Genomic DNA, 14,243 nt, shown 5'->3' on the forward strand with positions numbered 1-14,243 from the left:
TCCTAGTCCTATTAGACCTCTCAGCGGCTTTCGATACCATCGACCATGGTATCTTGCTGCGGCGTCTCAGGGGATTGGGAGTGGGAGGCACAGTTCCTCAGTGGTTCTCCTCCTATCTCCTGGGACGCTCGGAGTCGGTGTTGGCAGGGGGGCAGAGATCGGCCCCTAGGTCTCTCGTTTGTGGAGTTCCTCAGGGGTCGGTTCTCTCGCCTCTCCTGTTCAACATCTATATGAAACCGCTGGGTGAGATCATTCGTGGTTTTGGAGTTGGGTATCATCAGTATGCCGATGATACCCAACTTTTCTTTTCGACCCCAAACCACCCCAGTGATGCCCTCGCCGTGATGTCCCGTTGCCTGGAGGCGGTTCGGGTCTGGATGGGGAGGAACAGACTTCAGCTCAACCCTGACAAGACTGAGTGGCTGTGCATTCCGGCATCCCGGGACATTCCAAATGTTCCATCTCTTTCTATGGGGGGTGAGCTCTTACCCCCCGTGGATAGGGCTCGCAACTTGGGAGTCCTTCTAGATTCGCGGCTTACTTTGGAAGAGCATATAGTGGCCGTGACTAGGGGGGCTTTCGCCCAGGTTCGCCTGGTGCGCCAGTTGCGGCCCTATCTAAACCGGGATGCCCTGTGTACAGTCACTCATGCGCTCGTGACCTCTCGCCTTGACTACTGTAATGCTCTCTACATGGGGCTTCCCTTGAAGACCACCCGGAGGCTCCAACTGGTACAGAATGCGGCCGCGAGAGTTGTCTTGGGAGTTTCCCGGTACTCCCATGTTACACCTTTGCTCCGCGAGCTGCATTGGTTACCAGTTGTCTTTCGGGTGAGGTTCAAGGTGTTGGTTACGATCTTTAAGGCCCTACATGGCATGGGTCCGGGTTACCTCAGGGACCACCTGCTGCCGGCATCGACTCCCCTCCGCCCTGTGCGTTCCCACAGAGAGGGCCTCCTCAGGGTGCCGCCAGTCAGGGAATGTCGACTGGTGGCCCCCAGGGGGAGGGCCTTCTCTGTGGGGGCCCCGGCTTTATGGAATCAGTTGCCGGTGGAGCTCCGGATGGCACCAGACCTTCGAACTTTCCGTCGGGGCCTGAAGACCCATCTGTTCGAATTAGCTGGTCTGGCCTGATGGGGATTATGGGTTTTTTAATTGTTTTTAATCTGTATTACTGTTTTATTGGGCAAGGGTTTAATTCTTTTTAATTTTTGTATAGTGTTTTTGTTTTTTATATGTGCCCTGTGAACCGCCCTGAGTCCTACCAAGGAGAAGGGCGGTATATAAATCAAATAAATAATAATAAATAATAATAATAATAAAATGCATCTCATTCTAGAATTCAGTCAACTAAGTATGATATTAATGGGCAACAAATACACAATTCTTTGCTTACTTTGCTCGTCTCTCTTCCTGCATCTGGGGTTTGGTCCTTTGGGCCTTATCACCCATGCGGGTGCCCTCCAGCTTCCCAACCAATGACAAGACCTCTCCTGTAGGCTCATCACGTCTGGTCCGATCAATCAGAGACCGGTCAGCTTGAAGCACAAGATTAGAGTTCTGAAAGAATTGCAGCAGAGACAGACAAGAGAAAGAGGAAAGAGGGAGATCAGAAAGATGGTGAGTGATATACAACAATTTATCTCAAACATTTCCTTCTAACATTTGCAGTCAGGCAGTGCCTAAATTGATTACATTATAATTAAATTAAAGGCATTTTCTACTGTTGCCCTGAAATTAGCCAATCACCACCGAATCAGAAAAGCTGGTAGTGGGTTATGACAGGGTTTTTCAAACCTGGCAATTTTAAGTGAGGGTTGAAGTTTCAAAAACCTCGGCTAAGACGACTGAATTGCACCTCGCGCTTGGCGGAAGAATCCACACCTAAGTTTCCCAATTGAGGGCTGAAGACATCCATCCCATTTATTATTGGTTTTTTTTACTTATTGTGTTATTAATGTGCACTAGTTTTAATGTTTCCGAGCTGTCCAGAGTTGTCTCTGAGAGGATGGGTGGCAGATAAATTTAATAAATAAGTACAGGTAGTCCTCGACTTACAAACACAACCGAGTCCAAAGATTTCTATGGCTAAGCGAGCCAAAGTGAGTTTTGCCCCATTTTACCAACTTTCTTGCCAGAGTTGTTGGGTGAATCCCTGAAGCTGCGAGGTTAGCGCTACGGTCGTTAAGTGGCTGCTGGAACAAAAACTGCCGTTGCAAAAGGGGATCCCGTGACCCCAGGGACACTGCAGCCGTCATAAATTCAAGGTGCTGGTGATGACCTATAAAGCCCTAAATGTTACCTGAGGTAACACCTGCTGCCGGCATCAAGTTCCCTTCACCCAGTGCGCTCCCACAGGGAGGGTCTGCTCAGGGTCCCGCCGGTAAGAGACTGCCGGCAGGTAACACCCAGGGATAGGGCCTTCTCAGTGGGGGCGCCTGCCCTTTGGAACCAGCTGCCGGTGGAGCTGAGGACTGCCCCCGACCTCCGTTCGTTCCCCGGGACCTGAAGACCTGGCTCTTGGAGCGCTCTTGCCCAGGCTGAGAATTTTTTAATTTTAATTGGGTTTTTTACTGTTCTCAGGGTTTTATTTAATCTTTTTAAATTTGTTTTAACATTTGTATTGACTCTCTTTTAAATGCCCTGTAAACCGCCCTGAGTCCTTCGGGAAAGGGCGGAATATAAATATAAATATAAATATAAATATAAATATAAATAAATATAAATATAAATCAATCAATCAATAAAATACGAACCAATTGCCAAGCGCCCGAATTTCGGTCGCGTGACCACCGGGACGCTGCAACGGTCGTAAGTGTGAAAAACAGCCACGATCCCCTTTTTTCCCCCTCCCCACTACCGTCGTAACCTCGGTCACTAAACGAGTGGTCGTTAAGGCGAGGACTACCTGCCAAGCCTAGGGAAGCTGCCTCCCGACTTCCAGGCTGCCCTGAGGAGAGGCCGCTTTCCCGTCACGACGCCAGCCTTGCCCTCCCTTCCCGGCCTTCCCTTCCCCGCGCTGGGCTCGGCCGGCTCCCTCGACGTCACCCTCGCGGGGCCCAGGAGGAGACCCCAGCCCGGCGGCTTTCGCCGCCTGCTCGGCCGGCCCGAGGAGTCCCGCGGCCGGCCCCGAACTCACCGCCTTGTACTCGTACTGCAGGCTCCGGGCGGTCACGTCCGCCATGGCGGCTGGGCGGAGGCCTCCCCGGCTCGGCTGGCCCTTCTCCGCGGCCGCTCGCTCGCCTTCTCCGGCCCACCCGGCTCTCTCTCTCTCCCTTCCCGAGCGACGCTCCCCGCACGCAGAGGGAGAAAGCAGAAACCTTTCGGATCTTCCGGTTCCGGGTCAGCTCCGGAAGTCCTTCCTCTCTTTCCAAAAAAAAAAAAAAAGGCTCTTTCCGGAAGAGGGAGCGTGACGGGCGGATCCTAGAGGGGACGTGCTTTTGCGAGCGCACCGGACGTGCGGGTTCTTTTCGACGACTCCGCTTTCCCCCCTCTGAAAAGGGACAGCGGTGATAACAAAATAGCAGAGTCGGGAGGGACCTTGGAGGTCGTCTAGTCCAGCGTTTCCCAACCTTAGGAACTTGAAGATGCGTGGACTTCAATTCCCAGAATTCCCCAGCCAGCATAGCTGGCTGGGGAATTCTGGGAGTTGAAGTCCACGCATCTTCAAGTTCCTAAGGTTGGGAAACGCTGGTCTAGTCCAACCTCCGGCTCAGGCAGGAAAAAACTATCTCATTTCGGACAAGACTCTTCTTCAAAGCCTCCAGAGATGGAGCACCCACAACTTCTGGAGGCCAGCCCTTCCACTGGTTAATTGTTCTTCTTCCTAAATGAATAAGGGTAATGAATCGGGTTGCCTTTGCGGCACAAAGTGAGACACGGGGGGCAACGGGCAACCGAGCCCCCCTCACCCAGGCATCCTCCTCGGGGAGAGAAGTGGAATTGTTCAGCAGACCGATAAAATCTGTGCCCTACGCACAGTCACCCATGCGCTCGTGACCTCCCGGATAGACTACTGCAACGCTCTCTACATGGGGCTGCCCTTGAGGACCACTTGGAGGCTTCAGCTGGTGCAGAATGCAGCTGCGCGAGTGGTGGTGGGGGCTTCCCGATACTCCCAGGTAACACCTCTGCTCCACGAGCTGCATTGGCTTCCGGTTGCCCTCCGGGTGAGATTCAAGGTGCTGGTGATGACCTATAAAGCCCTAAATGGCTTGGGTCCGGGATATTTGAGGGATCACCTGCTACCGGCATCAAGCTCCCTTTGTCCTGTGCGCTCCCACAGGGAGGGCCTTCTCAGGGTACCACCGGTAAGAGATTGCCGGCGGACAATACCCAGGGGGAGGGCCTTCTCAGTGGGGGCATCTGCCCTTTGGAACCAGCTGCCCGCGGAGCTTAGGACTGCCCCTGACCTCCGTTCATTCCGCTGGGACCTGAAGACCTGGCTCTTTGAGCTATCTGGTCTGGACTGGGGGGTTTAATGTTTTTAAATTGCGATTTAATTTTTGTGGCTAGACTTAATTTATTTTAATTTTATATTGGATTGTTTTTAAATTTTGCCTTGTAAACCGCCCTGAGTCCTTTGGGAATAGGGCGGTATATAAACCGAATGAATGAATGAATGAATGAATAAATAAATAAATAACAGAAAATTCCTCCTTATTTCTAGGATGGATCTCTCCTTGATTAGTTCCCACCCGTTACTTCTTGTCTGCTTTTGGGTGCTTTGGAGAAAAGGTTCACCCCCTCTTCTACATAACCAAAGAAGAGGAGGTCAACTTATTTCCCAAAGCACCAGAGGGCAGGATAAGAAACAACGCCTGGAAATTAATCAAGGAGAGAAGCAACCTGGAATTAAGGAGAAACTTCCTAACAGTGAGGACAATTAGCCAGTGGAACAGCTTGCCACCAGAAATCGTGGGTGCTCCATCACTGGAGGCTTTTAAGAAGAGACTAGACAGTCACTTGTCTCAATCTGTATAGGGTCTCCTGCTTGAGCAGAGGGGGTTCAACTAGAAGACCTCCCAAATCCCTTCCAGCTGTATTCTGATTCTTTGTGACAGCCCCTCAAATATTGGAACACTGCTATCATGTCACCCCTAGTTCTTTTCACTACCTACCAGTTCCTACTACAAAAACATTCATTGTATGTAGCCTCCAGTTCCCTAATCATCTTTGTTGCTCTTCTCTGCATTCTTTCTAGATGAGTTGATGATGCCTAGTTTGGTAATGAAATGTTTGCAAAACAATAACAGCAACCAAGCTCAGAGAGCAGCAAGGACCTTATATTGTGACCAAAATTGAATGCAATATTCCATCCAAGCTGAAATCTTCTCCAGCTTGAAAATAGGAGCGCTCTTCCAGTGATTCTTCCCAGCCCTGCTTTGCTTTCGCTTAATGAATTAAGTGTCCATAGCTCTGATTTGTGTTCTTCATGTACATATTTCTTTCCTTGTAAGGATTGGGTGGAACAACCCAGGTGGCCAAAAAGGCCCAACAGAGGCTTCACTTTCTCAGGGTCTTGCGGAAGAACAGGGTAGAACAACAGCTAAATGACCCTCTTTTACCGGTCTACTATAGAGAGCATCCTCTCTTATGGTATTGTGGTTTGGTATGCTGGTCTGACAGCCACGGATAGGAAAGTATTACAGAGGGTGGTGAGCACAGCATAAAACATCGTGGGCTGTCCCCTGACACCACTGGATGACCTCGCCAGGGCTCGTTGCCTTGGAAGAGTGAGGAAGATTCTCAGGGATCACACCCTGGACGGTATCTCTTTACTCTCCTACCATCGGGTAGGAGATATAGGAGTATAGCCAGCCGTACCAACAGGCTGAAGAACAGCTTTTATCCATGGGCTGTTAGGCTCTTGAACGGGAAATAATTTTATAAACTTTATGCATGATTGACTTGCGAGGCCGGTGTGTTGTGCAATTAGCTCAGATGGTGTAATAAGATGGAGGGTTTGTTGTCACTGTGAGTTGGGGGTGGGGGCATGAATGGAGCCTCAGCCAATCTCAATGTATACATGGTTGTACTTTGACAATAAAAGGTTCATTCAACAACCTAACCACTCAATCATGAAAAGATGGGAAAGCTGTTAACGTTACCTAGGTCTCAGCAATAAATGTCTCTTTGGAAGGAGTAGGAAAGGGCAAGAACAAGGCTCAGTTCAACCACTTGTAAATGCAAGAACTAAAAGAAAGAGGAACCGGACCTGCAGAATAAGACAATCCAACCAGCTTAACTCTCCTGCCTTTCCCCGCCATCCTTGCATGGTAAAAGACTCCTGGCCTTGGATGTGGAGGGTCCCAGTAATACAGGTGAGATTTGGAAATTTAAAAAAAAATCTGAGAAGAATCAGAGCAAACTGTTCCCATAGCGTTGCAAAAACAAGCAAGCAAGTAAACAACTCCTAAAATCTTCTCTGGATGTGACAGCATAGTTGCTGGGATTGATGGGATCAGCTCTGACTCTTGAAGCCCAAGGATGTGGACAAAAGGTTTGTGGTTATGTGCTTATTTGCTATTTTATCTCATCCCTTTCCTGGCTGATTCTATCTAGCTTGAAGTTCAGATACGTTCAGTATATGTCAATACATATTCCTTGTAGAAGGGGCAATGTGAAAAAGGTGTGCCTCAACCTTACAAAAACCAGATGCTTGGTTTGAAATAATTGCCCATTTATCCACATCCTCTTTCTAAAGAAGGTATTCGAGATAATAATGGCTGTAGAACTGCAGATGCATCTGGAAGAAACATCTTGGGTTTAGGTCTAGTTATTGTCTTAATTAGGGACGCGGTGGCTCAGTGGGTTAGGACGCTGAGCTTGTCGATCAGAAGGTCGGCAGTCTGGCGGGTCGAATCCCGAGTGCCGCGTAGCAGAGTGAGCGCCTGTTACTCGTCCCAGCTTCTGCCAACCTAGCAGTTCGAAAGCACGTAAAAATGCAAGTAGGAAAATAGGGACCACTCCGGTGGGAAGGTGACAGCGTTCCGTGCGCCTTTGGCGTCCAGTCATGCTGGCCACATGACCACGGAGACGTCCTCGGACAAGCGCTGGCTCTTCGGCTTTGAAACGGCCCCTAGAGTTGGAAACGACTAGCACGCATGTGCAGGGGAACCTTTACCTTTATTGCCTTCATTGGCCTTGATCGGCTAATGAATAATCTTCATAAGAAAGAAGTTTCCATTCTCCTTGATTTTTCAGCAGCTTTGATCCCGTTTACCAAGAGATCCTTCTATACCAGCTCCCTATCAGTTCTCATGGGGATGCTTTTTGGAGGATGCCACATGATCAGCCAGGTGGTAACCCAAATTTGTTAAGTTGTGACCTGATAGAGCATATTCCTAATAATAATTCTCCACTTATAGAAGCATTTCACTGTTCCATTAGGCTGGATCTACACCTCTAGCTAACTAGTCCCACTATTGCTCTGCCTTTGTTTTTAGATGTTTAATTATTCATTTTAATGACAAGCTTTTCATTCATTTTAGCTGAACTTCCACTTCCACTTGGCCAAAAAAGCTATTTTGATCTGTTCTGGGGGGAAAAAAGAAAGAAAGAGCAGGTTGCAAATGTTGTAAATAGAAAATAAGGAACTGAATCTTCTGAGAAAATCCATTAATGAACTTAAAAGTGTGTCCATCATTGAGAGGGGCCGTGGTCCGACTCTGCAAGCCACGGGTTATCTGATCCTCTGTGTACTTGCTCAGATGCTATGTTTGATTATCCCAGTTGGGCAACCAAGCATGGAGAAGATAGGAATCTTAATGAAGCAGAGTTCTTTGAGGACATGTCACACTGACCTCTTCCAAGTGGGCAAGGTCTGTTTGTGTGTGTGTTCCACGGTACCATCACTTCCTTTGTAGTGGGACTGAAATACACTCCTAACATTCTGTCAGAGACTCTGTTCCAGGAGGCTGATGACTTGTTTACAGCAGATATATTTTTAGACGTAACCAAAAGGCCTCAATTCACCAGTAGCTAGTATGTCAGAAGAACTAAGACCCTTTGTTGCATTGTAATATTACAACAAATGCCATTGACCTAGAAAACTTACAACCAAGACCATAGCCAAAGTAGTCGTAGTCTTATACTCAGAAAAGTCAAATTGGGAACTTATGCAAAAGAATAAAGTGGGTTCTTCTTTGTCTTCCTTCCCCATTAATTTGTTCAGCTATATAAGGGGTCTCCAAACTTGGCAACTTTAAGACTTGTGGACTTCAACTCCTCCTGGCTGGGGAATTCTGGGAGCTGAAGTCCACAAGTTTTAAAGTTTCCACATCTAGAGACCCCCTGAGCTACATGGATCTTTCTGCAAGACTTAAGTTGTGTTGGCAAGCATATATCTGTATGGTGAGTCTATCTTTGAGGGCATTTGAAGGTGAGATACAATGAGCAGGAATGATCACTCCTAACGCTCCTCCTCTGGACCAATTTCCCAGCCCAAATCTTGTAATTCTCAACTTTTTTCTCCCCAGAGACACACAATAAGAATTGCTTGTTTGCTGTTCTTTCCTCAAAGGGACTGCTGGTGAGGAGATTCCAATCAAAAATAAAACATCCCTAACTCCCCCCCCCCTGTTGATTCACCGTGGGAAATTCCAAATGTCTGCAGGCACATTTTATTATTATTATTTTTTTAAAAAAAATCCTTCTATGACCCTAAATGGCTCTGGTTACAGTAAAAATATTATATAGTTAAAATATTATAATAGATGATAGATGATGCTGCAGATGATAGGTGATATATAGAAGATAGATAGATAGATGATTGATAGATAGATAGATAGATAGATAGATAGATAGATAGATAGATAGATGATAAATAGATAAAGATAGATGATAGATAGATAATGATAGATGATAGATAGATATATAGATAATGATAGATGATAGATAATGATAGATGATAGATAGATAGATAATGATAGATGATAGATAGATAGATAGATAGATAGATAGATAGATAGTGTGTCAGTCACATACATTATAGATAGATAGATAGATAGATAGATAGATAGCAGAGAGTGAAGTAATGCAAATCCTAAAACATAGTAGTAAACATTTAAAGAAAATAACTAACTATGGGCTTATAGTTGGAGTAGAGCGTGTTTCAACTTCAGTGGAGGCAAAGACTGTTTTCTGCTATTGTGAATTCCACTCTCTGGCAACACGCTGAGTGAAGAAGTATCTGCTTTTATTAGTTCTAAATTTATCAACTGTACTTCAAGATGGATAAGGCAAAAAGGACATGATTAAAGGTCTCCAGATAGTTTTCAAGGACGTTCTTAATTTGGAAGGGTAGCAGAATTAGTAGGCAGCCTAGTTGTGGGCAGACCAAGATATCTAGCATAGGGGGCACCTGGAGGGGAAGGATGGATTACGGGGATTAAAAAATAGGGCTACCATCTGACACGTTCATCTGCACGGAAGGAGAACGTTCTGAAATTTGTGCGCCTGATAGAAGAGAAAGGAGAAAATGCTCTGGTTGGCTTTTACGTTATTTGCAATAGATGGCAAAAGATAACTCAATTTTAGAATGACTCTTGAGCTGATAAATTACAGGCAGTCCTCGACTTACAACAGCTCACTTAGTGACCGTTCAAAGTTGCAACAGCACTGAAAAAATGTACCTTAGGTGTCAGAATCCATTTATATCATATTCATAAATGTATGTTTAAAATATTATCCCCCCCATGGATTCTGCCATCTCCCAAGGAAGGAGGAGCGCATGTGGATTCAGCCTGCCTTAGGTTATTTCAAAGATCAAGGGAAACCTTTTGAACTGGGGGGATCAAAAGGGAGGGTTAGGGAAGAGGGCATCTGGCTTGTGTCTTCCTTTTAATTCTGGAGAGGAAGAAGGCAATAACCATAAAGATTCGAAGTTCCTTTTTTTCCCCACGAAAGGGATGACACGAAGTAGAAGGATGGGGGCTGACCAAATGGGGTTGAGGGAAGGGGGGTTGAACCGGGAACCCTTTACAAAATTTCAATTTGTAAAACAATACTAAGTCCTGTCTTGTATTTCCACATCCAAGCATGTCCTAGTAAAAATTCCTTTTGGACTAGAACTGACTCCAAGAGTTTTTGTTTTCCTAAGACGTGGATTGGGGTGGGTCCTGACATTAGGAGTGTTACAACCATTTTTCACATTTATGATTGTTGCCGCATTACCCCCATGTTCACGTGATCAAAATTCAGATGCTTGACAGCTGACTCATATTTATTGATCAGTGTCTCGGGGTCACACGGTCCCATTTTGCGACCTTCTCACAAGCAAAGTCAAGGGGGAAGCCAGATTCACTTAACAACCGTGTTCCTAACTTATCAACTGTAGTGATTCACTTAACAACTGTGGCAAGAAAGGTTGTAAAATGGGGCAAAGCTCGCTTAACAACTGTCTCGCTTAGCCACAGAAATTTTGGGCTCAATTGTGGTCATAAGTTGAGGACTACTTGTATTTCCCTCCCATACACTCACACACACACACACACACACACACATACACGGTGCAATCCAAGGATAGGACGAGAGTTGTTCAATATTCTCTTACATCACTAGCTACATCTGGTTTTATCAAAACATTAACGTGAGAAAGTCTTGTGTGTTATCATAGATGTCCATTATGGAAGACTTTAAATTGTTATGTAAATTCTTCCAAATAGTCTTCCAAGCTTTGAGCACAAGCTAAGAAGCTTAGTGCCCATGAAAACACCTATAGATTCCACATGCGTAGGCATACATTAATACTGAATTTTTTTAAAAAAAATGTGATAGGATGTCAGAAAGAATGCACTCCTAAATTAACATCTGCCTTCCAATGCAGTCCTTGATCTCAAGATGGCAAAACAGTTAAGCTCTCTCTCTCTCTCTCTCTCTCTCTCTCTCTCTCTCTCTCTCTCTCTCTCTCTCTCTCTCTCTCTCTCTGTGTGTGTGTGTGTGTGTGTGTGTGTCTAAAGTATTTTTTTAAGTCTTCGTGTTATTTCCAAGTTTGTATCTAGAACAGGGATGGCCATCCTTGGTAAGTTTGAGACTGGTAGACTTTGAGATTGTGATGTGGCTGACTGAAGAATTCTGTGAGTTGGTCCACAGGTCTTAAAATTGCCAAGGTTGGACACCCCTGATCTAGAGGGTAACCAGGTAGCCAGTACTATCCTTGAAACCAGTGCCTTTTGCTTGCCACCCATCAATAGGGGAGGCATGACAGCAGTATTCCAGTATCTGAGGGGCTGCCACAAAGAAGAGGGGGTCAGTTTGTTCACCAGAGGGAAGGACGAGAAACAATGGTTGGAAACTGATCAGAGAGAGAAGCAACCTAGAATTAAGAAGAAACTTCCTGACAGTGACGACAATCAACCAGTGGAACAGCTTGCCTCCAAAAATGTGGATGCTCCATCACTGGAGATTTTTAAGAAAAGACTAGACAATCACCTGTCTGAGATGCTATAGGGTCTCTTCTTGAGCAGGGGGCTGGACTAGAAGACCTCCAAGGTCCCTTCCAGCTTATTCTATTCTATACACCTTCTCCTTTCATAATCCTTCACTAATGATTTTCTAAAGATGAAAGGATGGCCAATAATGTATTCCCATAACAACCATGTCCTTTTAAAGCTGAATGTTCAGTTTTGATGTTCTTGAAAACAAAATTCTTTATTTTTAGTAGGAGAGGACATTTTTAGCCAGTACTCTAGCGCTTTCTACCTTACTGGTGAAGTGGACAACAGAAACATTTTCAGAGAGAATGGAAACAGAAGGGGCAAAATGATTTGATAATTATTTGAGGAGCTGTCATGGATAAAAAGGGGTCAACCTATTCTCCAAAGCACCTGAGACCAGGACGAGAAGTAACAGATGGAAGCTTAACCTAGAACTAAGGAGAAATTTCCTGACAGTGAGAACAATTAACCAGTGGAACGGCTTGCCTCCAGAAGTTGTGGGGGCTCCATCACTGGAGGCTTTTAAGAAGAGATAGGCAGCCATCTGTCCAAAATGGTATAGGGTTTCCTGCTCAAGTAGTGGGTTGGACTAGAAGACCTCCAAGGTCCCTTCCTACTCTATTATTCCGTATTCTTAAAAAGTTACGGTAATAGAACTTTTTTAAAGCCTCGTGTGAAATAAGGTAGAGAATACAAATAAGATGCCACTTCTTAGAAACTCCTTTTCAGAATCCCCAAGTTGATTAAAGTAGCCAACAGTTATTTACTAGAGAGTATAAAATGAGGCTCTCTCTTGGTGAAGCTCAGCTTGTCCAGGTATAGATCACTGATCCTTCTAGGGTGGTGTAAGAGAGTAAGGAAGATGACCTGGATGGAGATACACAGGAACTGTCACCTTGCGCTAAAGCATCTTTTGAGATTTCATTCAACAGCAACTCGGGGAGTTGCCCCCCCTAAGTCAACGGAGTATAAGAAGGGGGAGACGAGGCAGAACAACCAGACTGGCAAGATTTGGTTATTGTAGCCAATTTCAATCAAAGTCAACTTTGTAAATCTTTTACTCCCTTTCAAAATAGGCAGAAGGTCTTGTCTTTGTTGGCGGAGACGCCTTCCAACTCTCACAGTGCACCACTGTCCGTTGAAAACAGAGTTGTTATCTTGCTGCAACACCAACCGCAGGCGGATTCGTCATATGTTCTATCAATCATTGCATGGATGGGAGATGCCCCCTACCACTTACAGGCTCCTTCTCTGTCGCCCCCTCCATTTATACTGGTAAAAGTATGAAGTAGAGTCTCTTCTGGGCTCTGGATGCCAGGGGAAACATTTGGGATATCCAGTCTGGTGGAAGGGCCCCACCCAGAATCAAAGAGACTGTGGGAGAATGCAGCAGACGTGGAGGTCCCCACAACTGCTTTACCACTTTCATCTGCAGTGCTGAAAGTCTGTCCGCAGGAACTGCCACTGCTATAAGGGACTCGCACATCTCAGGATAAATAGGATTGTACGTTTTCTGAAACGGAGGAGGCCACAGAGCAGACAAGGGAAAGGAGAGGCTGTCTTGGCCTCCTCTACTTTGGAGCTGCAGAATTGATGATGTAGGATGCAGAAAGGCTCTGAAAGCGATGATGAAACTCCAGACTGAGCAGCAGGATAACAGAGTAAGAGAGTTAGGAGGGACCTTGGAGGTCTTCTAGCCCAGCCCCCCGCTTGAGCAGGAGACCCTATACCATTTCAGAGAAGTGACTGTCCAATCTCTTCTTGAAAGTCTCCCACAACTTTGGAAGGCAAGCTGTTCCACTGGTTAAGGAAAGTTTCTCCTTAATTCCAGGTTGCTTCTCTCCTTGACTAGTTTTCATCCATTCTTTCTTGTCTTCCCTTCTGGTGCTTTGGAAAATGGGTTGGCCCCTTCTTCTTTGCAGCAGCCCCTCAAATATTGGAACCCTGCTATCATGTCACCTTGAGTCCTTTTTTTCACTAGACTAAAAGGTAAAGGTAAAGTTTCCCCCGCACGTGCGTGCTAGTCGTTTCCGACTCTAGGGGCCGGTGCTCATCTCCGTTTCAAAGCCGAAGAGCCAGCGCTTGTCCCAGGACGTCTCCGTGGTCATGTGGCCGGCATGACTAGACGCCAAAGGCGCACGGAAAGCTGTTACCTTCCCACCGTAGTGGTCCCTATTTTTCTACCTGCATTTTTACGTGTTTTCGAACTGCTAGGTTGGCAGAAGCTGGGACGAGTAACAGGCGCTCCCTCTGCTATGCGGCACTCGGGATTTGACCCGCCAAACTGCCGACCTTCTGATCGACAGGCTCAGCGTCCTAAGACACTGAGCCACCGCGTCCCTTTTTCACTAGGCTAGACATACCCAATCCCTGCAATTGTTCCTAGTATGTTTTAGCCTCCAGCCCCCTAGAAAAAAAGGAGGGGGAAGCAAAGCGCTCATTTGTAAAGCTGAATTACAGGATCTGTCTAGCGATCTAGGGAAGTGGGCCAGCACAAGAAGAGAGCAGGGGATCTAGTTCATTTTCATGGCCCTGACCTGGAATTTTCTGGGCATCCAGGAGGGGAAAGTGAAATTAAGAGGGAAAGTGGGGTAGAGATTAAAGTTGGCCTCGATGAAAAGGGCTCCAATTACCTGCCTCGTTAGACCTGTTCTCCAACTCGGCCTTCCTGTACGTGCTGCTGACAACCTGAAGTGAACTTAGACTGTTATGGCCATGCTGGCTGAGGATGAGAGGAATTGTAATCCAACACCCCTGGGGGTGGCCAAGTTGAAGAAAATGGCCTTGGTAGAGAGGAGGTTTGGTG

At 46.3% G+C, this 14,243-nt stretch overlaps 1 protein-coding gene across 1 annotated transcript in view; it reads right to left on the reverse strand.

Annotated features, from left to right (window-relative positions):
- SNRNP200 (small nuclear ribonucleoprotein U5 subunit 200) overlaps window positions 1-3,335 on the reverse strand; it is a 50,463-nt gene extending 47,128 nt beyond the window's left edge. The window contains exons 1-2 of the mRNA XM_083368322.1: window positions 3,139-3,335; window positions 1,396-1,559 (exon numbers count right to left, since the gene is read on the reverse strand). Of these exons, the coding sequence (XP_083224448.1) occupies window positions 1,396-1,559; window positions 3,139-3,183 (209 nt within the window). The 5' untranslated portion in view covers window positions 3,184-3,335. The remainder of the gene's footprint in view (window positions 1-1,395; window positions 1,560-3,138) is intronic.
- Window positions 3,336-14,243: the final 10,908 nt, after the last annotated feature.

This window comes from Vipera ursinii (genome assembly GCF_947247035.1).
Source record: "Vipera ursinii genome assembly, chromosome: 8".
Taxonomy (NCBI): domain Eukaryota; kingdom Metazoa; phylum Chordata; class Lepidosauria; order Squamata; family Viperidae; genus Vipera; species Vipera ursinii.